The 23,140-nt window shown below is 35.6% G+C and overlaps 1 protein-coding gene across 1 annotated transcript in view; it reads right to left on the bottom strand.

The window, feature by feature from the left end:
• Positions 1 to 23,140, bottom strand: part of KCNT2 (potassium sodium-activated channel subfamily T member 2) — a 149,447-nt gene that overhangs the window by 75,110 nt on the left and 51,197 nt on the right. Inside the window, 3 exon segments of the mRNA XM_040611123.1 lie at positions 19,879 to 19,973; positions 20,551 to 20,634; positions 21,141 to 21,215. Of these exon segments, the coding sequence (XP_040467057.1) occupies positions 19,879 to 19,973; positions 20,551 to 20,634; positions 21,141 to 21,215 (254 nt within the window).

Here is a 23,140-nt window from a genome sequence, read left to right on the forward strand (position 1 = left end):
TATAGTTGCCACCATTCAGAATTTTTTATAAACATATTTTAACTTTTTCAGGGAGAGTTTGCTGGTACGGCCAAGCAAATGTACATACTGCTTTCTTTAAATCTATTGCTCTTTAGGTTAGTCTGCATCCCTTTCTGTGGCAAGAGTTACTAGCATGAACTAGTTGTGAGAGTACATGTTCCATACTAGCAGGATAATGTTGGTATAAATGGGTTCTGTCTAGAACAACCCGAATGCGAGAACTGCAGGCTATGGAATTGTCAGAGGAGTAAGTGTCCAGAGTCAGTCTTCAGGTAGAAGTGGAAGATGCCCTACTGGTATGTTGACTCTGCTTGCTAAAATTACAGAATAGAAATACAAGGCCTGGTTGTCTTTGATAGCAAAATGAATGAAGTTCATTCCTTCCAGTCACACACTCCTGTGAACAAGTAAATGGCTCAAGTAAATTAGTAATTATTTACTTTTTAATCAGCATGATGTGCTTTCAGTTTTAAGAAGCACTAGCCGAATCTGTCCACGGGTCTTACTGCTATTACATACATCTGTAAAAATATTTCACTTTGAAAAAATGTATCATGCTAAAGAGCTTCCCAAGCTTAGAAGATGATCTTCCCTCATACAGTAGAATTCATTAGATCAGTTCAGGCTTTTAGATTAGATTCACCTATATGAAGCATATCAATGTGTGGACTACCCTGAATAGCAGTTTTTTCCCTTTGGAGTTAACAGACTGATTTCTACTCAGAGAATTAAGAGAAATATAATGTCGTATTTGTTAGTAAATATTCTAGAACATACCAAAGATTACTTCTTCACATGTGGTATCCAGATGGTAATAGTCAACCATTAATACCTGCCATGGTGAGATCTTTGCATCACCAGGGAGACCCTGTGTTTACAACAGCTTTAGCAGTTGTTCTGCTGTTCTCTGTTCTGTTCTCCAAAAATAATTTAGCTGTGGGCAGTGGCATTTCCAGAACATATGGATCAAATTCCCAGTTTCCTTTTCACAGTTCTAGCATTTGTAGTTTTCACACATCTCAAAATGTTCTAAAAAGGGTGGGTTTTTTTCCCCCGTTGTTTGCATAAGCTTCATACTTCAGTCAGAACTGATATTTTTATATTCCTACCCAATTTGTCCCACATTTCTCACTAGAGTTGTAATCTAGATCTTCCATAATTTCACTATGTTCCCAGGTTTGGTTTTTTTTTTTTTTGTTTTGGTTTGGTTTTGTTTTTGCTTGGGTTTGTTGCAGTTTTTAGGGGTTTTGGTTGGTTTTGGTTTTGTTGTTCTGTTTTTTGGTTTTGTTTTGTTTTTTTTACAAAGAGGATAATTATATTATTGTCCCTGAAAATATTAACAGAAGAACTGTAAGGAGTTAAGCTAATGAAGCTTCCTTTTTGTCTCAGACAAGGAAGTTTTTCCGCTAAATACTTTTCCAGTGCTAATTTGAAATAATGGAGTATACTGCAGAGGCATTTGTTGAAAAAATTAATTTCTTCAAAATTACTTGCACCTCATTCGCAGTTCTACCAAATTGTCCTCGAAGCCCTAACCCTGAAAAAAAAGGAACAATAAATCCAAAATTAAGTTACCAAGTCTTAATTTTACTGGGTGTTTTTCCACTCTGCCTTTTGTTTTTACTAGAGGCAGAAACCACAAAACTGCAGAAAAAACTGACTTTCAAGAGGCAACCTTCTGGGAGTCTAATTACCAAGTGAAATATTATCTCTTTTACTCCTCCCCCAGGAATATTACACTTTAATCTCACCATCAGTGCCTCTAAAGAAATGTTAGTCAGCATCTATAGCATGTTCCTATCTGATTACACTGCATAGACAGTGCAGTGGAAAGTTGTCCACATGCATTAGTTACTCCATTCCCCACAACTTTCTGGTATCTTTCAATATAACCTAATTCTTTATATAAATAGCAGTATCAACTCCTTTTTTCTTGTAAATTAAGTGTTCAGCATTATTTTTAAAAGATGCATAAATACTGCATGTACCAATACAGACAGTGTGTGGTCTTGTCCGCTTTCTCATATTTCCTCACAATGAAATATGTTGTAACTTTGATTTCATCCTTTGGCTGTTTTGATATTTCATGCTGGTATTTTTATCTCCTTGTTCTTGTATAAAGGCTAGATTTCAAGGGTACTCCTTGTAGAGGGTAGATTTAGATTAGATATTAGGAAGACATTCTTCCCTGTGAGGGTGGTGAGGTGCTGGCACAGGTTGCCCAGAGCAGCTCTGGATGCCCCATCTCTGGCAGTGTCCCAGGTCAGGTTGGCCAGGTCATTGAGCAACCTTGTCTAGTGGAAGGTGTCCCTGCCCATGGCAGGGGGGTGGAACTTGATGATCTTTAAGGTCCTTTTCAACCCAAACCATTCTATGCTTCTATGAGAAGTGTGCTTCCTCCTCCTTTTTCATCCCATGAAGAGACAATAATTAATTTAGTCATCCCTCAACAAACATAATGATTTCAAGCAGAAAGGGAATGTTCAGCAAAGGCAGTACTCACACCAACTTGTTCTTGTGGAGAAAAAAACCGACTGTAATAATAGATACACAGAAAACGGCTCATTAAAACATAGGGCCAATTCAGCACTTTATCTACCAATTTTAGGTTTCCTGTAAATTGAGCGAGGCTGCTTTTTCATAGCAGATAAAACAGAATTGGTTGAACAGAGAGGAGATTTAGTACTACTAAAAAAGCCCACAGAAACCCAAACTATAGGTCTGCTAAAGCAAAAGTAGTATCAGAAAAATTATTACAAACTTATTGAGAATGGAAGTGATTTTAAACGCTGTACTACCACTACACTTGAAAAACAAAAAGGTAAAAATAGTAACATGCAATCTGAAGATTAGTCATGTTTTGTTTAGGTATCATTTGAACTTTTGAGAGTTCAATCTTTGTTTTCCTGGAAGATTTCTTTTTAATTCCAGGAATCTTTGTTTGCTTGAGTATTTTATGTGCCAACACTAACGACTGTTTGTATAAATAGCCTATCTTTACATGCAGTATAGAAATAAATACTGTAGAGTAAATTAACCCCTGAGATTAAGTCAGATTTTTATCATGCTGTGGCAGCATGTCATAGAAATAGACGGAACAAGAACCATGTGGATAGCAATTTGCAAGTACAGTACACTAACTATCCTTATTTAAAAGCAATTAATTATGATCTATTTTATATTGGTTTGCATTTTCATTTTTCAGTGTTGCCAAGTATGTCCGATTTCTACATATTATTTTTTTTTTACTTTTAGAGAAAATTATTGCTAATAGGTACAACCTCTTGAGGTCTGCCAAGAGTTAGAGATGCTTAGGTGTCTTCAGGATTAGGTAGCAACTAACAGCATTATTTTCTTTGGACTTTAATTTTGAGCTTCAACTTGTACAATTACTTTGTTGTGTTTTAATCAGCTAGCTACATGAACTACCTAATGAATATGTTGAAATCAATGGGGATTAATTTTATTGTGTTCAGTGCTATTCTGTGGTACAGGCTCAGTGCTGATACACTACAAAACTTACACTTGAAATAAGTCAGAAATATAGCCATTCTGCAGATTAATTAAGTGTTTCCAGCAGTTTCTCACATTCAAAACTCTAGGTTTCCACGTATCCTACCACAGAATGGTGATGTTAGAAGACATAAATAAAAATATGATTATTTCATTGTTCTGTACTGCTGTTTGTATTATTTCAAAATTTTATGATGCTGCTATCACAGCTATTTTTTTCTCTTTATGAGAAAAAATGGAATGAACAATCAGTCAGCAAAATTGTTGTCAGACCACCAACTGTAGCAAATATCTATAAGTAAAATTCAAATACACCAAGATACTGAAGATGATGACAACATTAACTTTCCAGGAAACGCACGGGCAGGCATTTGAGACATATTTTACCACTATAGTTGCTATAAGTATCTGCTTAAGGAAATGAAGCTTTGGAAAAGTTCACCCAAGATGTTTAAAGAAACTTCCTCAATCTTCACACCAAAATAAAATGTGGCTATAGAATAGTTCACACTATAGTCTTGCTCTGGGAGACATGCAATATCTTTCAGTAGTCTGATAAATGCATAGAGGTTTTGCCTGAATGTAGAAAAAGGTGCTCACTACTTACCAAAAATGTTAATATTAAGCTAGTGCCAGTCTTAAGTACTTGAAATGGAAGTGGTGTTATGCTGCAGCACAAACTAGTAGGCTGCAACAAGGCCATACCATTGGTCAGGTTCTACCATCTGTGTTGTATCTCCTTCCTCCAGAAGCCACATATACATACACACCACCACCACCCCCAGTGCTATTTAACCACTTAGCAGGAACGAGCTACAGCTGCACATCATCCATGTCAATCAACCCACAGCCTTCGAGGCAAGACCACAGCTGCATGTTATCAATGGTAATCAACCCACTGCCTTCATTCCTCTACAGCGTTAGGACTAATGCTCTATCTGGAGAATGCCCTCCTTCGTACAGAGGCAAACAGTTTTTCATACTGAAGTTGTCTCTGTGGGGTGTTCAGTCTTCTCTAGGACACTGAGGTAGAGCCAGATGCAGTTTTGTCCTGTATTTTTAAATGAGACACTATTGGAAAAGCAATTCTAAGTCTTTGTAGAATTAGTATACACACAAACCATTAAACGCTCAATTTACACTTCAGAAAACTCTGCACTGAATACTGGTATGACTGCAGTGACTAATTTAAAGCATATATACATATAAATATGTATAAGATACATATAGAAATATTGTATGCTGACTTCTAAATGATAATACATGTCCTCTGAATTTTAATTACCTTTTTCCTATGAGACACAGCTGAGCTCTGTAGTCTGGTCCTACAAAAGGTGAAGCTGTTGCTGCTAACCACCTTACCTATGACCTAAACCCCTGATGTTTTCTGATAGAATCTCTGAGTGTAAGTAATGAGGAAGAGGCAAAGAAAGAGAACAAGGAATGAGCAGAAACTACAGCACATAAATGAGTGAAGAGACAATCAGAAAATACTCTAATCAATAATAAAATGTCTATCCTGCCCAAACACCCAGAAGCTGAGGTTTTAAGTTGCCAAAAACCAAATGCTTCAACTTTTTCCAAGCCTTATGATGCTTTCTCTGGTCTTTTAAAATATCTGGGGCTTTTTCTTGAGCATTTATTTTCTGAAAAGCAACTTTCCATAAACAGTATTAAAATAGAAATAAAAAAATACATAAATAAATAAACTGAGTAGTCTAAGTAGATGTGTAATTTCCAAATGTTAAAATGACAGAATCTGGTACAATGTATCATGTATAATATATGCAATTTAAGAATTACAACGAGAAATTACAGTTTGCACCTTTAATTACATATAGAAGGCCTTAAAGGTGTGGGAATAATTGAATTCCAGGACATAAAATGGTTAATGCATACAAGACAGTGAAAGGAATGAGGGAGAAACACTGACTTGAAAGAAGACGAAGGTTATTACAGTATCTTCAAAGTAAGACAGTAGAGAAATACATTTGCTATCCCTAGTTGGTAACAAATGATGCTGTGAATGCAGATGATCATGCTGAAATGTATTTACTGACTGGACAAAAAATTAAAAAAAAACAACTTCTGGACATTGTGGCTTCTTAATATTCAAGGACAAAATTAATGTTACGTATCTCAGACATTTTTGCAACACTTACATCACTTTATCAGAAAGTCCAATGTAAATCTTTCTATTTTTCCAGAATATTTTCTTTTCACAGACCAGCACATATTCATACAACATTCTCCCTTTTTTTCAGAATCATGGTAGTGAAGGGACTCATTACATCCACAGACTTGGAATCAAGCTCTCTGGTTCTGTGGGACTTTGAATACAAGCTGAGGTAGGGGTGCAGAACTTTCTTTCACTGCACAGAAATCCCACCATGTCAGAAATGAATTCTGAATGTCACTTCAGCCAGAAAGGTCACTTTTTTTTCTGTATTCCAACTGTATCGTTATCCTAAATTATGGTGCTTTAATAATAAGCATTATTGTTTACTCATAGTGCCTAACACAAGCATCTTCCTTCCCCAAAGATCAGTATGTTATATGCAGCTAATGGTTGCAAAAGCTCAACTTATAAAAATAAACTTCCACTAGTAAGCCATGTGATTTCTAGAAACTGCAGAACATCTTGGTAAGCAGAACAGGATATTATGAAATGACCAACTGTTTATAAATATTTGTTGAAACTGAGTGAGAACTTTTCTACTCCTGCTGCTGCATCTTGTGAAATGAGAAGTGGAGCTGCAATAAAACAACCCTGGTCATTGAGATGGCACAAGTGGAGTCCCACTGCGGGCAGCATTCAGCTCAGCCCATTCCCCTAAAAAGGTCTGTGCACCCTTCAGTCTGTAAGTCCAAAGAACTACCTGTATTTTTGCATGCTCTCAGTTTGCCCCAGAGCTCCCCAGAGCCTTGACGTTAAACAAAGTAAGCCATGGCATTCGAACATCAGTGGATCAATCCTGCTGCAGCTGGAGTCTGAAGTAGCCAGCAACTCTTCAGGAAATCAGTCACGCAGTCAGTACTGCAACCACCAGACACCCTGCACCTGCAGGGCATCGCAGAATTAGGTAATACTACATACCTTGCCTTTCTCAGGAAGAATAATTAGGTAATCTATTTATAATATTCAGAAATCATATGTGCTGTGCTGGAAAATTCAAATGCAGACTTCTAATTTAATACACCCACTATGTTACGCTTTGGACCGTGACATTCCTTGTGATGGTTTTGAAACACCCTTAAGGGTGCAACAGTTGTCATGCAAACCGCCCACAACCCCTTGATCAAACTGAATTAACAATTGAAAGACTCATTATCTAAATATTTATTAAATGTGTAAGAATTAACTAACCCATGTAGAATCAGGATAGGAATTGGAGGCATAGGTATTGATTATGACCAGGTATATATACATATATATATATATATATATATTTCATTTCCTAGTGACAAGAGTGCAGTCCACAGTTATCCTCTTAGTATAAATGATAAAAATTAATAAAAATCCTAAAAAATATGAAGAAAACCTCAAAAAATGCTAATGAACTCTAGGACTGTGTTTGGTATCTGTCTGAACCTAAGTTTGTTTTGGGGTAAATCATTGAAAATTATATCCAATTTCCAAAGCCTGGTTATTGTACCACTACCACTACAGAAGTTGTTTAATTATGTACCTGACAGATTTTAAACATGCTAAACTTGGATTTTAATAATCAGATTTGTTAAAAAAAAATAAAAATTTTTGAATCATAGAAGGTTAGCTAAGAGAAGCCAATAGTAATAAAGAAATGGAAACTAAATTTTTTTAAATTCTAAGATCAGGCTATATCTACTGTGGAAGCACCGCTGCTTATCTTTCTTTTTTTTATTATTTGCTCCTTTGGTTAGATTGCTACTGGTGATATGGAAGATCCAGCTTCATATTCGTCATCTATGACTGAATTCAAACACATCCCGTTTCTTTCGTCTTTATGACAGTGATGGAGAGAGATCGTAAGAAGAGTAAAAAGATTCTCAAGTTGGATGGATGAAGCTTCTGAAAGGACTGACACAGAAAAAAAGGCCATATTGGATTAGGCAAAAGTAATTAGACACTCTAATTCAGTGTCCTGCTTCTACTGGGAGGAGTAACACATTTTTAATGAAAGAATAAACAAAACCAGTATGGAAGGATTCTCCCCTGAAACACTCTGTCTGCATTAAAAGAACCTGTAGTAATAACTCTGTGCGTAGCTTACTTGTGGTGCAAGAACAGACTTTCTCTGATGCCGGGTGAATCAGCTCCGTGTCCCTCCTAGCCTAAGTACACTGCAGTCTCATTACAAACATTTTTGTCGTAAACAAGCCTGCAGTTCCTGACCTTGAAGTATCCTCTCTAATGCTACATGTATTCTCAACGGAGTGTGCTTGATTATACTCACGATTTAAAGGAAGAGCACGGGTTGTATCAGGATGACCAAAAACCAGCAAGCATACGTGTAAGTGAAGAGGGGAGCCAATTCAAGTAGCCAGCAAAATAATACAGGATTACTGATCATAATACTGGAAAGATGACGGCAGGGGAGGAAGAAGAAGATCACCGTGACTGACAGCACACTATATAGTTCAGTCTCTGCTATGTTTTGTCTGGCATACGATTGCTTAGTCCATGGAGAACATTCAGGAAGATTTTATACTTAGAACATGCTCACTACAGACCTTAAAATTAGACTTCCACTCTGACTATTCAAGATGAAGTATTTCATGTTCACTTTGAAGTTGCCTGAATCTTTATTTTCTGCATTTTTTTTCTTTTTTAGTTTTAGCAAATGAACAAAAAGAGATCGAGTAAAGGAGCACAGCTGAAACATGACCCACAATCGTTCTTTCTGCCGTATTTATCTAATTCTAGTAAATGTACATACATGCTCACATGAAGCTCTACCTTCTCATCAATGATTTTATTTTTAACTTCTTTGCATAAAATACTTTCATGACTGTTTCCACGGCTTATCACTGATGATAAAAAACTTGCAAAACAGAGGACTGTATTTAATTTGTTGATATTAACACACTCTAAATTGAAAAGCAAATTAAGTACCTGTGCTTGTTCTCAGCAGTTGAGTAAGGTTCATCATAAATGTAGGCCAGTAATAATAGATGTTGTGAAAATATGAAAAGGTAATTCAAAAGTTTATTGGAAGGCCATGAAGTGTTTTGTTCTTACACTGTGGAGTTAAGCAAAGCAGTAGAATGCATGCAATTATAGGAGACAGTAATGTATTGGATACCTTTAAATAGCCTCATCCCTCACATGATTTCGTAATCCTTTTGTAATATATTAGTAAACATACTGCTTTGCTGTAGAATCACGTATGGTATTCTGTGCCCAAAGGAACCAACAATTTGATTTCACACCTCTTGTTAAATTTTCAGTCTGCAAAGTCAACCCACGGTTTGTACTTAATTGTTTACTAAATGAATACCAATTATTTTTCTTCCTTATTCTGTGACTCAGGCACTTCCACTATAATGCACAGTATATATAATTTTTCATCTATATTGCAGAAATGTGCCACTTCCACAAACAGAAAAAACATAACTATGTTTTTGCAAAGAATGGGAGCATACATCCAACTTTAAGCTTACATTTGAGTTTCTTTACAAATATACAGTTAGATATTTTAATGAGGTTGAGAGGTAACAAAACTCAATATAAACTAGTATTTTTAACTTTTTTTAGGAGAAGGTTTTAATTGCCAAAGTACAGAACTCATTAATCAGAGTGCTGTTTATTTGGATTACACCCAAAAGGGTCTTTATTTACAGACTTCTACTTTGTGGGGGAGAGGGGGAATGGAAAGCAGTATCTGTTAACAGTGCTAGAAATACAAATTTATTGGAGATAAGATACCATTTAGAGATTAAACTTTTAACACTCCTTGACATCAAGCTGACATTTAATTTTTGTGACTAGGTCACATGATTGACAGACTTGTATGTTATGGTAAAGACTTTTGTTGAAGTCCAGGAGAAATTTTCAGAGATTGAGTTTACAAGTAACATTTTTGTAATGAACCATACTTTTTATTCTTCACTTCCTTTACTTAAGCTCAGTAAGTGACTCTGGTACATGACATCCCTGGCATGTTTTGCTTGCTTTTTTCCATCTATTGCAAATGCAAAAAATATCACACACAGGTGAATTCAAGGAATCCATGGACATTTAAATTTTACATGTATTTGTTTTTCACCCAAACATGATATTATGTTGGATGTCTGCCTACACCTCTCATCTTCACCTCTTTAAAAAACATCTGCCTAAACATTACAGCAACTTCTAATGGAATACCTAGTATACAGAAGAGAAAAATGAGAATTTTTGACTTTTAAAATCCATTGTAAATGCACTAGCATCTGTCTTCTTTTAGATCACCTCATATCACATCCCTAGTTCTGCCAAAGCCTCTGAGATGTCCCTTCAATATTCCATAAAGATATGCCTAATACAAACAGAGTGTAAGTGACTAATTTCTGGTAGCTGGTGCCAGCTTCTGTTAGTATGCCCAAAGTTGTATCACTATCTTTTTAAACTGTACTTTCTGATATGAGAAATTCTAACTTTGCTAAACTTCACACCCTTAAAATACAGTTGAAATATGAAATGGACAATATAAGTGAAGAAATCACTAAAGAATTATATTGATCACAAATCACCATAATGAGTTACTGCTCATCAGAGAACCAGAGTAACTGATGACATCTAATAATACAGTTAAATTTGTTAGTGTAAATCACCATAAACACCAAATTTTAGTAAAGTAAAATAAACAGTTTGTCAGCCTCATGAATCAGTCAATGAAAGATTTTTATTTTTTTTTAAATGTCTGGATGCTAACGACAACCTCATTTCTGAGCCAGGAATTGTGAGTAATGATGGTTTGCTGCCAGGCATTGAATTTTAAATGGTGAAGTAGCATCTTCAACATAATTAGTCATCTGTTGTTACACATGGCATTCTATTTGCTACTGCCTAAAATGATATAACATTCTGAAAGACAGCATGCAACTATCGGGATTTTGTTTTTACTGCAAAGTGCAAATACAATGCCTTCATGTAATAAAGGAGATGGAAGACAGAGGTTTTTAATACTTACTCTATATAACAAATTGCCCCTTTAAGGAGAATACCTGCTTTTATTGAAGTCCTTGCAAAACCAAAGCAAAACCTAAGATTTCTTTTACCCATATGATGATACAGTATTTCACAGCCTGAAGATTCTGGTTGTATTCCAGATCAACTTTTATTCTAGCATTTTATTTTAGCAAAGTTATTCTTGTCACCTCTGTTCTGAAAGTAACATGCATATTTGGCATATGTAACATCTACATTTTCACACAAGGTATCTACTTACAAGCCTGTGATTCAGCAGCAGGTGTATGTGTGCATGTATGTTTATAAACCAATGGAAAGCTTACTAGAGAACCCACATCCTAATTTGCATCCCTTTGCATGCCTGCTGCGTTTACCTCCATAGTTCCCTTTGTCTCAAACCCCAAAACCTTTTCTCTGACTGCATTTTTTCTTTGGATCTTTTTCAAGTACTGATACTTTTGAAGACAGACATATCTCAAACGCATATTGCACGCATTAAAATATGGTAATTGATGATTTTGTAATGAAATATGGCATTCTATGTCTCTTTGACATCTTATTTGTTCATGCTATTTGGATAATCACTTCCAGATTTTCAATAAATCGCCCTTTATTACATCATGGGGTTCACATGACAATTACAGAATTATATTTTGTGGCCCTAGTTCTGTCCTTATGTACACCAGTGCGACACAGAAAATTAAAGCAGGCTTTACTAATTTAATTGTTAATTTTACTAAAACTTTACATATTCCTTAAAGTCACTCTATCTTGTGGTATGCTCTTGCAGATGAACAAGGACAAGATTGCATTTAGATTAACTTTGAGGAATTTTATGTGTTGCTTTACACATGCTGGCAAGCCATAATTAGCTAATAGTGGTAGCAGCTTGATTTTATTTATCTCCCACAGAATTCAAAATATAATTCCCAATGAAAAGATGCTATGGAGATGTAGTCTTTTAGCATTGTATTTCTAACAGTCCAAGTGCTATATGACTCAAAATAATTTACCTTTTTTCTCTTTTCATAACGGCAATTGGCCTTTACTTCCAGAACAACCTTTACTTGTCATGGTATCTGGAAATATTATTAGTGTTTTACAAGATATGATAATAAAGGTCAAAAAATTCTTCGCCCAATGGCATATTCAGAATGCATAATATTTTGTGTAAAATAATTTGTATCCCAAATATTCTCAGTGCATCTTCAAAGAAAACTTGTCAAGATTATTCTGAATATTAGCAGCATTTGTTATCTGAGACACATTTTTACATCATGTGAAACTTACAGGGAAAATACTGGGAAAGAACTTGAGAGACATTTTATCTCCTTATTGGGCAGGAGTTTGGTTTTGCATCTATTTTTACACGTTACTTAAAAATGCATATTCTGATGACTGAATTTTCAGTACCTTCACATAGCAGAAAAGATTATTAGAAGAGACTGATCACAAATGATTCACAAGATAGAGGCTGGAACTTTCAGAATGGCAAGTAATTAAATGTCTAACTCCCACCAAGAGTAAAAGTCTTGCAAGCCGTGCTGAAAATTCTTCCTAGTATCAATTAATAAGACTGATTTAAAGAACACACTACTAGACTGTGACATTTCCATTGCATTAATTGCTGACGGGTGATTTACTCATACAAAATATTAAAATATTGTGTGGTACAACAATAGAGAACAGAAAATGTAGATAAATTTATGTTGTCTTTCAAATTTATTCAACTTTAACTTTGCCCACCTTTATCTTAAATTTAGTCTGGAACTAACGATTTTCAGGTTAATAAATGATCCACAACCTGTGCTAGAAAATCAGCACAGCTTTGATTGTAACTTGAAAATATTACAAGTACCTGAAGCTCCGACTCATCTTCCAGGGTGCAATAAAACAACAGAAATCTCTCAATCATATTGTTTACATCCTTAATTTAATATTTAGATTCCTATTTAAAAAATAGAAGGATTTGTTTATAAATAATACGATGTTGACACTCCATTTTATAGAGGTTTTATGAAGTGTAGCTTTCTGAGCTACCATTGTGTCTTTCTGATTATTTTTTATTTTCAGAAGACGACAAGATGACTACAAATGTATCTGTCACAGCCAGAAGATAATTTAGATTGAACTCGCTAACCTTTGACTTTCTTCCACAGACCACAATAAATAGACTATTGGAATTATTGTTAATTTCACCGGTGTCAGTGTCTAGTTTCAAATGTTCCATTACATCAGTTACACAAAGAATTCCCCGCTTGTCGCATGGGAAAGATGCTGACCTAATTATTTTAGAAATATGGATAAACATCTAAAAAGATTAACAAAGGAAATATTATGTCACTACCAAATTCATAACTAAAATAGCATGAAAATCACTGTATAATTACCTAGGTTTCCATAGAAACCATGTTTGATGGGTAGCCAAAAAGACTTCTGATTGGGCTTCACTACTTCTGCTCTCCCTACAATAAACACTTCTGCCTCTCACAAACAACTAACCAATTTTTCAGTTGCCTAAGTCCATGTCCTCTTTAAGCAGCACTCTTAACAGCTCTAATCACCCATATGCTTTTTTAAGATCTGAACTCTTGAACTTACACACGTAAAAATATTTTTACAAATGTGTTATAACAATTACCATGGTATCCACTAAAGGGGAAAGAAAGAAAATAAATTTATACATGGTAATATTTTTGTGTTGTCACAATACAACAGTTGCCTAAAAATGTGCAAAAGCATTAATCCAATAAACGAGTTTGGGGTTTTATTGCATTTTCTCATTGTAATTTTTCATTCTCATCGCGCCTTCTCAAAGGCTTTGGCCCTTAAGCACTAGTAATACAGATGTAAGCAAATGGTCCCCAGTGCTAGCAAAGGTAAAAAAGGCGTGGCCCAACCCGTAAGTCCGTATTCCATTAGAAACAGCAAGAATTTTATCTGAATTTGTGTTTAACATAAATAATCTAGATTGACAACTATTTGTGGCAAGCCTCTGTTTTCACATGCTTCCCATACAGCAGATTTTAGCAAAGCCACCTCAGAAATTTCTATACCCAAGAAATATACTGTACAGTGTTTTTCTCCTCCAAAAGCTGATGAAAATGTTGTCCTTGAGGTGATGCACACAGCTTTTCCCAGAAAGCGATACTTCAGATAAAGTCTAATCGAATTGACAGATTATTTGTTTGCAAATGACAAATGGGTATTTTAAGAAATGCTTTGTTATTGACGTTGTGGAGGCTGCACAGCCTTTTCATTGTTTCATCACGTAAGGAAGAGTTAAGGTACTGCCCGAAGCAGACTTCAGTTCTAAGGGTACTGACCCACAGGAAAACTACCCTTACACGCTGCCTCCATCCCAGCAATCGAGAAGTAGGACAAGAGTAAGGTGGAAGCTGAAAACAATGGATTTACAAGGTACTACATATTCTACCTGGCCTACTTCTAGATTTGTTTATGTTTGAAGAGCACTGTATAGGAATATTTCAAAACAGAAAATACAGAGATCCCTTGTTTGAAACAAGCAAGTTCCTGACAGATTTGCTTTATTTCAAAGAAAGAAAAGCACAAGCACTATTATTTTAATACCTTGTGGGATTTTTTTAAAAAAATTGAATAATTTATTTTGTATTATTTACAGTTACTTAAGAGCTTTCAATTAATGTTCTATCATATTCTGGGATTTAAGTTTTGCAACTCTTGTTTAGTCCATTAGAGCCTGAGACTTCGTGTGCTTTTACCACTTCAGAATAATTGGATCTTATCAAACTAAACTACAGAACTACAGTTTATTTTTGTGCTCTTTTTGAATGCAGAAAATCTCTTTAAATCAAACTGAGACTGGGCCCGAGCACTGAGAGTGCTGTAGAACAAAACATAACATTACAGAAAGAACTGTAGACCCAAAAAACACATTTTATTCTACATTATGTAATCCACCAACACTCCTCAAGTTCATCCTACTTAATGCTAGGCATCTTTCTTGGAGAACTGCCATTGTAGGCTCCTGATATAATCAACACAGAAGGGCGGAGAAGCACAGACCTCCGTGTGGTGATTAAGTTCCCTTCGCATCTGCATTACCCTCTAAGGTGTCTGCCTCTACTTATTGATAATAAAGGGAACCAGAGTACTGAGACGACTTATTTTAACTAACCTTATGTGGATTGATCCTTTTTTGTTTGGTTGGGTTTTTTCCGTAACCTAAGTGTTCCAGATCTGAAGGTATTAGTTTGTCTTGTTTGGACTAGACTGTTGTCTGGATTTGTTTTCATCCTTACAAGGAACTTACGCTGTTCCCTCCAGATGAGAATTTTGATTGTGTAATTGACATTGAGGCTACAGTACTGGCATACTATGTTTATTCTGTAAATCAGTGTATGGAAAATTCCTAATTTTCTGATGTTGAAAGCACCGAAGGGTAAAAAATGTTAAGACTGACCTCAGTGAGCTTTCAAAGAAGACACAAGCAAAGTCTGTGCAGGTTTCTTAGTCTCCAGTATGAAAAAAATAAACGTCCATCTCAGTTTGTAGCCACCTTTTTCACAAGCTACACTGGTGATATATGAGTAACACTGATTTAAAAAGCAAAATAAGTCTTAATAGATGATTCACTGTGTCACAGAAAGATGCCTGAAATAGTCATTCAGTGCCATTTTTCTTCTTGTACAGTTTACAGAAATAATTAGTATTCCATTTGACAAACAAGTGCAAACATCCATTAGCTAAATGACACAACATATACTTTGACTAGGTCTGTAACTTTCACTAAAACTCTATCAACAGAGATTGCTGAACAGTCTGTATACATCTTTCAGTATATATACAATTGCTCTGGTTAGGAGGCCTCTGAGGTATTTAAAGAAGGAAAAATTATTGGATAGCTTAATCTGTCTTTGAAATCAGAAGAAAAGAGAAAAAAATATCCTGGTATATAATCTGTAAACTACAGATACACGGAGTTGGTCTTATGAATTTATTGTTCTGCATATGAGTTCTACTCCCAGATCCATACACAATTATCATCAAAAATCAAGGAGTGGAATAGACAAAAAAAATTTATTGTATGATTACTGTTTATTCTGTAATAACGTTGAACTATATACAAAAATACAGAAGGAGCCTTTTCCCACTATATTGAGTGCAAAGAACAGCTTGAATAATGATCTCTAAGAACTGTGAGATCAGCCAATTAGCTGTAAACATTAGATAATTTATTTTTTTCAACTTTTCATCTGAAAGCTTGCACCTGAGTTATAAGCCTTAAGTTGTAATGCATCTACAGGTGTAACCACCACTTGTAACATTCTGTTGTGGAAATGTAACTGACAGGTTTGCTGATGATGCATGAGGCAGAATTTAATAAATTTTATGTGGATTTTCTGCTTGCTATGGTAGAAGTTATTCTGAAAATACTTATTATATGCAGACAGAAGGAAAGTTGAGGAGCTCCTTTATATGCATTTATAATTTTTTTAACAGTTTTCTATAATACACCATTTTATAGCAGCTATGATGCATAAGATAGATCCCTCAAACTGATCTTTAAAGAAAACTTCTGTTGAGAAAGACCACCAGTCAAATAGTAACAAATGCAATGCCGTTGGCTACACATTAGAAGAACAAGTAGAAGTAGAAATGTACTAGGCTTAGAAATACCAAATTTTCTCCCTCCGTTGTAAACCATCAGGAGAGACCAGGAGGTCCAGCCAGGTTCTTCCCCAGGATCCTGTCTGTGCTGAGGCACTTCTGAGTGACTGAGACTAAACAGTTCTTCCACATTTGAGAGAGCGTAATTTAAGCTCTGGCTAGACAGATAGATGTCAGATGCACATTCCTACTCACTGAACTGGCACCCATACAAAGATCAGACATAAGTGTCTTCTGATATAAATACCCTCTTACTCTATAAACACACAAACTTTCAGAAAAGATCCTACAATATACATTCTGCAGCAAAACTGTACTTTCAGAAATTTCAGTGGAGACATGTCAGCTCCAATATGCTTGTACATATCCAGCTGTTTTGTACTCCATGCAGAACTACAGGTTTCTGTTGTCGTACATGGAAGTAAAGAAAGAATCTCTTTCACACCTCAGCAAAAAACTACTTTTAAATACGTTCAAAATATACCTAAAATTCTGAAAAGTTGATTAAGGAGCATATCTTCTAGATACGAACTAATCACTGGAAAGTAGGTATGTTTCAGCATTTATTTATTTTACACCTTCTCACAGCAATGACCATCAAAAGTCTTACAAAAGGTTTCGGTCTCGAACCAGCAAGAAAGCACTTTCTCAGTGCACCAATCTAACTGAACCAATAAAAAATGGAAGTAGAAAGAACAGTCTTTCTGTCCTTCATACCATCTTGGACTTCTTATAAAATGGTGTAATGCCCATATGAAGCTACATGCCAACCCTTTCTATGTATCTGACAAAAAAGCATGGTTTTGAAAAGGACCCTATGTTGTAAAATTATATTGACTTTAGAAGTGCTGAGAAGCCAATGTTTCTATTGAAGCAGATGGTAAAAGCAAGCCTGTCAACCACAACTAAGAGGGGCTGTGGTCTTACAATTTAATCCACACAGTGACTGAAAGTCGTTGGTCAGAGGGGGACACAGTGAGGGCAGTTATCAGTGGTGCCAAAAGCACACCAGGAGCGTGTCCCCATGGTACTGAATATCTCTAATGGGAAAGTGCTTTGAAAGTGTAAGCACTGTATTCAAGCTACTGATCTCGGCTTATTAATTTTACATTACTGAAGCTATGGTACTTCACTGACCAAGGTAGTATCTCTAAATGTAACCAACACATAATTATGAAACCAGACCAGTGCTAGCTCAGAATTTTTTTGTGTTGTGCTCCATTACATGTATGGATAAGTCTAGTGCTGGCTCCCGTACGTATTTGGGGGGAATGCACTTGGTTACTCCTTGCTGTTGCAGAAAATGCGAAAGATCAACCTGGTGAAAGCCATCCTTAAGTGGACAGATTCTGGAAATGGACTTTGCTCCTCTTTCAGCACGAAGAAACTCATGTAAGCTCTAAATGATGTCTCTTAAAATGAAAACACTGTCTCAAATTCCCCATACACACAACATAATAAAAAAGATTAAGCTAAGAATTTTGACTGTTTATAGAGAAATTTTTAGATTTTTTTAAACATATACTCTGTAATATAAAATCATACATAGCTGGGTAAAAAACTGTAAAAATGCTACTATGTGTGTTCATGTAAGCAATAGTAACAATTGCCTGAACAGAACTCTGGCTTAGGCAAGCTGCAGATGCTTGAACAACTGTTTTTATAATTCCAAAACTCCTTGATTTCCTTAGTTATTGCATTACAGGGTGTTTTCACCCTATTTAGCTTATTTTGCAGTCTAGAAGGGTCAATGTTAGGTCAGTATTTAATACGAGCTGGTATCTGTGGCTGTTGAGACCAGACATAATTACTGTAGGTGAGCTTGCCATTTTCTGCGTGTTTACTGTCAGTTATCAAAATGCCTGGTGGTGAGCATGATGTTCTTTCTGTTCAGCTGCAGCTTCTATGCCTCACTCAATCAGGGATCATCACAGTGAGTTCTTAGGAAACAATCTTGTTAACTAGCTTACTTCAGTGAGAACTAGATACAGCTTTTTTGCAGCAGTTCAGTAAAATATTGAAGTAGGTTAGTGAAAAAAGGTAAGGCGTATTTACCACAGAGCACTTTTTATTGTAAAAAAAATTAAAAGCAAAATTAGACCCAATTAAAAATGTCCAAATGCTACAGCGATAGAACGTTATGCATTCTGGTTCAAGTATTGTAGTCCTTATTCATATAAAATTTCCTCTCAAAGGGCCATAATACCAAATTTAATCCCAGGTAAATTCGTTATTGTTTAGAACTTGCAGCATTTGTCATTATGCAGTTGTGAGGCCATAAGACAAAGAGTAAAATCAGACCATTTGGTTAGCCACTAGCTAGAACAAACAACTCCTCTTGAATAAAGGACCCAAAGGGACAAGACTGGAAAAAGCCATTATTTGTTTATTACCAAAAACATTTGGCAGCATGTAACAGTGGCTATCAGAAAAACAAGCTAGAGAAATAAAGTAACAGAAAATCACAGTGTCTTCAAAATGACGGACCAAACTTTACGAGTGTGCTGACCCAAAGGCAGCCTGTCTGGCCACATGCATAGAGGTGGTTCAGCCTTTCCACACAGCAGCATCTCTCTTCACTGCCCTTTTCTGCACTCTCTTGTAACACACACATTCTTCCTCTATTTTTTTTTTCTCTCCCAGACACGATAACTCACTTCTCAGACACTACTGCTCAGAAAATTCTGTATATTAAGTAAGCTACCAAGTTACATTACAACCACTGTGCATTTATACAGACATAAGCATGACCGTACTCCATACTACCAGAGACCAAAGACTCATGTAGTCTACTTTATCTGTCTCCAGCCCTGGTCAACAGCAGATCCCTAAGGCATACAACAAAAACGGAGCAATCAGGTGGTGTTTCCTGTGGATCTTTTCCTAGCCTCCAGTAGCATGTAGCTCATGGATTCCATTAACCAAGTATGTTTACATTTAATGCCCTCAAAATTTTTTCCTTAATGTTTCCCAAACTCCCACAAATTTTAAGTTTTCCAGGTTTTGCAGCAAAAAAAGTTACTCAGAGTAATGCATTTAATCTACTATCCACTACTTTCTGTAGCCTAGATAAATAAAACCTATATTTTCTGGAATCTAGATTATTAACAGCTGTCCCCAAAGTCCCTTTGTGAACCTGACTTGGTCACCAGAGCAATAAGGCTGAGATCTTGCATATTTTTCTCTGTCTGGCCTATCAGTCAGAGGAAGGTGACCTTAGTACTCTTCGAATCTGAGTGACTTTTCTGCTGAGATTGCTTTCTTGGTGTGCATGTAAATTTCCTCCTTTCTCCCGTGTTTTTTCATCATCTGTACTTCCTTCCTTAGGCTGAGAATGATTCCCTTTCCCATGCATGCAGTTCTGTTTCCAAACCCAGTGTGTCAGGACCCCAGTAGTACCAGGTACTAGTTAACACTTTCATTTCAAGTACATTACTCTTTATAATTTCAATGCATGATTTCCACAACGCCTGTTTTATCACCATGTAGTAAAGGAAGAAAAGCCAATATATAATAAAAACAACGGGGGGTTGGCCACTTACCAAGTGAAGATAAGACACAGTAAGGTAGATATTAAAATGAGGACCTGGTTAAACATTGCAGACTGTGTGCGCTGGATGGCTCTGTGAAGATCATTCTAAATTAATGGAAAATAGGTGTTATATTTTGTTTTCAATTAATAAGGCATGAGATGATTCTATAGAAGAATTATATAGTGCCTTAATAAAATGCAGTCATTCAAAACCACTCTAGAATTTGCTGATCATATAGAAGTCTGTGAAAGAGCCAGCTGTGATTCTGTGATTATTTAACTAGTTCTTTGTTCATCCTTGCACAAGCCTGATACTATTGGAAGCTGCTCTAAGGTCTGTCTGCTTACATCTAACTTACAAATTACAGGCTGCAAGGACCAATTAAGGCATAGCAGTTGAGTTCCCTGCAATTGTATATGAACGGAAGAGCAGCAAAAGAATTAGCTATTCCAGCTTTCCCTGTTGGCACAGTAACAATTTCTACTAATTGAGATTTCACTTGATGTCTTAATTTTTGGTAATTGTAATGCAGAAAGAAGTTTAGCAATGCTTGACCATTTGTATCATCTAAATACACATCTAGTTCGCTGTCTATTAAATCTGGATGGTGAAAATCCTACTAAAGACAACATACTAAAAAAATAGAAAGTCAAAAATAGTTATTTCCTTTTTCATACTTACAATCATATTCTCTAAAGCATGCTTTGCCAGCCAACAATTTAAAAATACAGGAATAAACAGGTTTCTTAGGACTGGCCAGAAAATCTGAAAGAAAAATTAACAAATTTGTTAAACGCTTTTCTATTCAAGGATAGAGCTTTTCTATTCAAGCAGCAATGAAACACTTGGGAAAAATACTTAGTATTAACGTGTTTCTAATGTGAGATATGGCTTTAAATAATATTTTTTTTCCTTTGTGATTAACTGTATGTAAGATAATTTGATAAAATAAGCACAGTCAATTTTCATTGCAGACACCAGATATTCTTAGATTTTTTTATCTAGCTAGTCTATTTTATTAATTGTGTTGTAGTTTGACTTAGAAGGTCTTGGTTTTATTTATCCCCTATTGGGGAGGAAGGGGAAACTGATCTGTATTATTACTTCATTCATGTAGCTAACTATCTTCTTCTTCTTGTTGACAGATTTCTGTTCCCACAGACACAAATCTGTCATCCATATATGGTTCAAATTTACTTCAATAAAAATTAAAAGTATTTGGGCAGCTATGAAAGTGCAATGTGCAAATGTATTAATTCAAATATGATTACCGTGATGATGAAAGGGACAGCATTAATTATTTCCAGGAGAAAGGGTATTCTCAGGATTTGTTCCCAGATATTTCCCTTCAATGAAAAGAAAAAAAAACCCATCATGTCACAGTAGGCTTACGCATAGTTCTGATGAGAAATATTTGTGATATTCCAATGTCACATAGGGAGTCTCTCCCACTAGCTGAATTTCAGAAAGACGATTCATCTCAGATTTAAACACATACGTCAAAAGTGAATATAGAATACAGGCCACTCTGGCCTATTTTTCTGCTGTTTATCATAATGTACTGCACAGGTAAAAATATGTAATTTTAAACCTGCATTTTCACTAGAGCAGGTCTCTATTTCCATATGACCATATACTTCCTTGCTATGACCTAGTTAGTAACATAGCTCAAATGAAGATTTTTAATTGCATTAACTAGTCAACTCATTCTCTCAGCTAATGAGGACATGCATTTATCTCAGAGAATAATATGCTCCTGTTTTCTACTATTGCATTTTTAGGTACCTTGGAATCATACACAGACATCTTACCTCTGCTTTTTTGTTCTTCAAAGGTTAGTTTACTTTCATTTTTACATGCAGACTTACACACAGATAAGAAGTTCCTGTCCTAAGGAATCTATCTGTTTAATAACTCTCGTTTTCCAGTGACTCTTCATACAAGTAGCAGACTGCCTTGCTGGCAAATTCTTTTACCTACAACTATTTCTACTTCTTTTTCTTAGAAGACTCTAAATATTTAAAATCCTGCATTGCAATGCTATAGCTTTTGATGGTGCCAAAGCTTTCCTTACCTTAATGTTTATTGTCTTAAGAGTGTCTAAAAACTAGAGACAAAGCCCTAATACAGCGTAAGAGTTGCTTATCCAAAGGACATGACCTGCTCAGAAGATTTTACCATCAAATCAACTGTTTTGATTACTCTATGGACAGGTGGCTGTCCTATTATAGTCTATACTAATGTTTGTTATGAATGATGAGGCACTCTCCGTACATCCTTCTGATAGAACTTCGTGGCAAAACATAAAACAGAGGAGGAATGCAAATATGTTCTATTTTCCAAAGAAAAAATACCAGCTCATTTTCTCCTAATTTTGTTTCATTAGCCTCTGCATGTTAGTCACAAAGGTCTGGATATTTCTTTTATTAATTCTAATTCTGCAAGATATTAACTTATTAAGAAATAAGTATTAAGAAGAGGAATGAAGTGAAATTACAGAAAGATTAGTATACCAAGTCCTTTCTTTGCATTTATCTTCTTTCATCTTTACGTTACATTTTCTCTTTCCCTATTGTTTTGGAAAAAGAAGTAAGGAGGACAATCTAGCGTGTAGTATTTGAATTAGGACTACAAGACCAAAGTTCTGTATTTCTGCCACAACCACTTCCTTACATTTCAAGGCTTTTTGGAACTTGAACCTGCTTACATTTAAATCAGCGTCCTTCCCACATATTTCAACAAAAGTGGTACTGATCTTTTTAATCTGCTTACTGCTAGCTACAGGATGGGGATAATACTACTTCTTTTCCACAACTGAGCAGTGACTGAATGACTAAATGTTGGGATGAAAACGCATACATTTAAAAAAGAAGGTATTTAAAATTCAGTGACTTACGGCTTTACTAATTCTGTATATCAAGACTATTACAGGTGATGCAATAACAATGTAGTATATATCATGGCAATATTGAAAAAATGTGCAGTACAGCATTATATTTTCAGTTGCAAGGGCATCTTAATCTTTCCTGTTCAAATAACCATCTGATATAACCACTGAATATTAAATACAAGTGTCATAGCATATAAAACTCTTTTTCTGTTTTTAACTTTTCACATCTGGAAGCCATTGTACCTATGGGGCAGGGATTATTGTCTTCCATGTAATTGTACTTGGTGGGAGTTAGACATACTTGAATAACCTTAAATATTTCATTTGATAAGCAGCCCTGCAAACAGAAATGAAATTATAAGACGGTAAGCTGAGGTTTTG

This window comes from Falco naumanni, chromosome 11, assembly GCF_017639655.2.
Source record: "Falco naumanni isolate bFalNau1 chromosome 11, bFalNau1.pat, whole genome shotgun sequence".
Classification (NCBI taxonomy): domain Eukaryota; kingdom Metazoa; phylum Chordata; class Aves; order Falconiformes; family Falconidae; genus Falco; species Falco naumanni.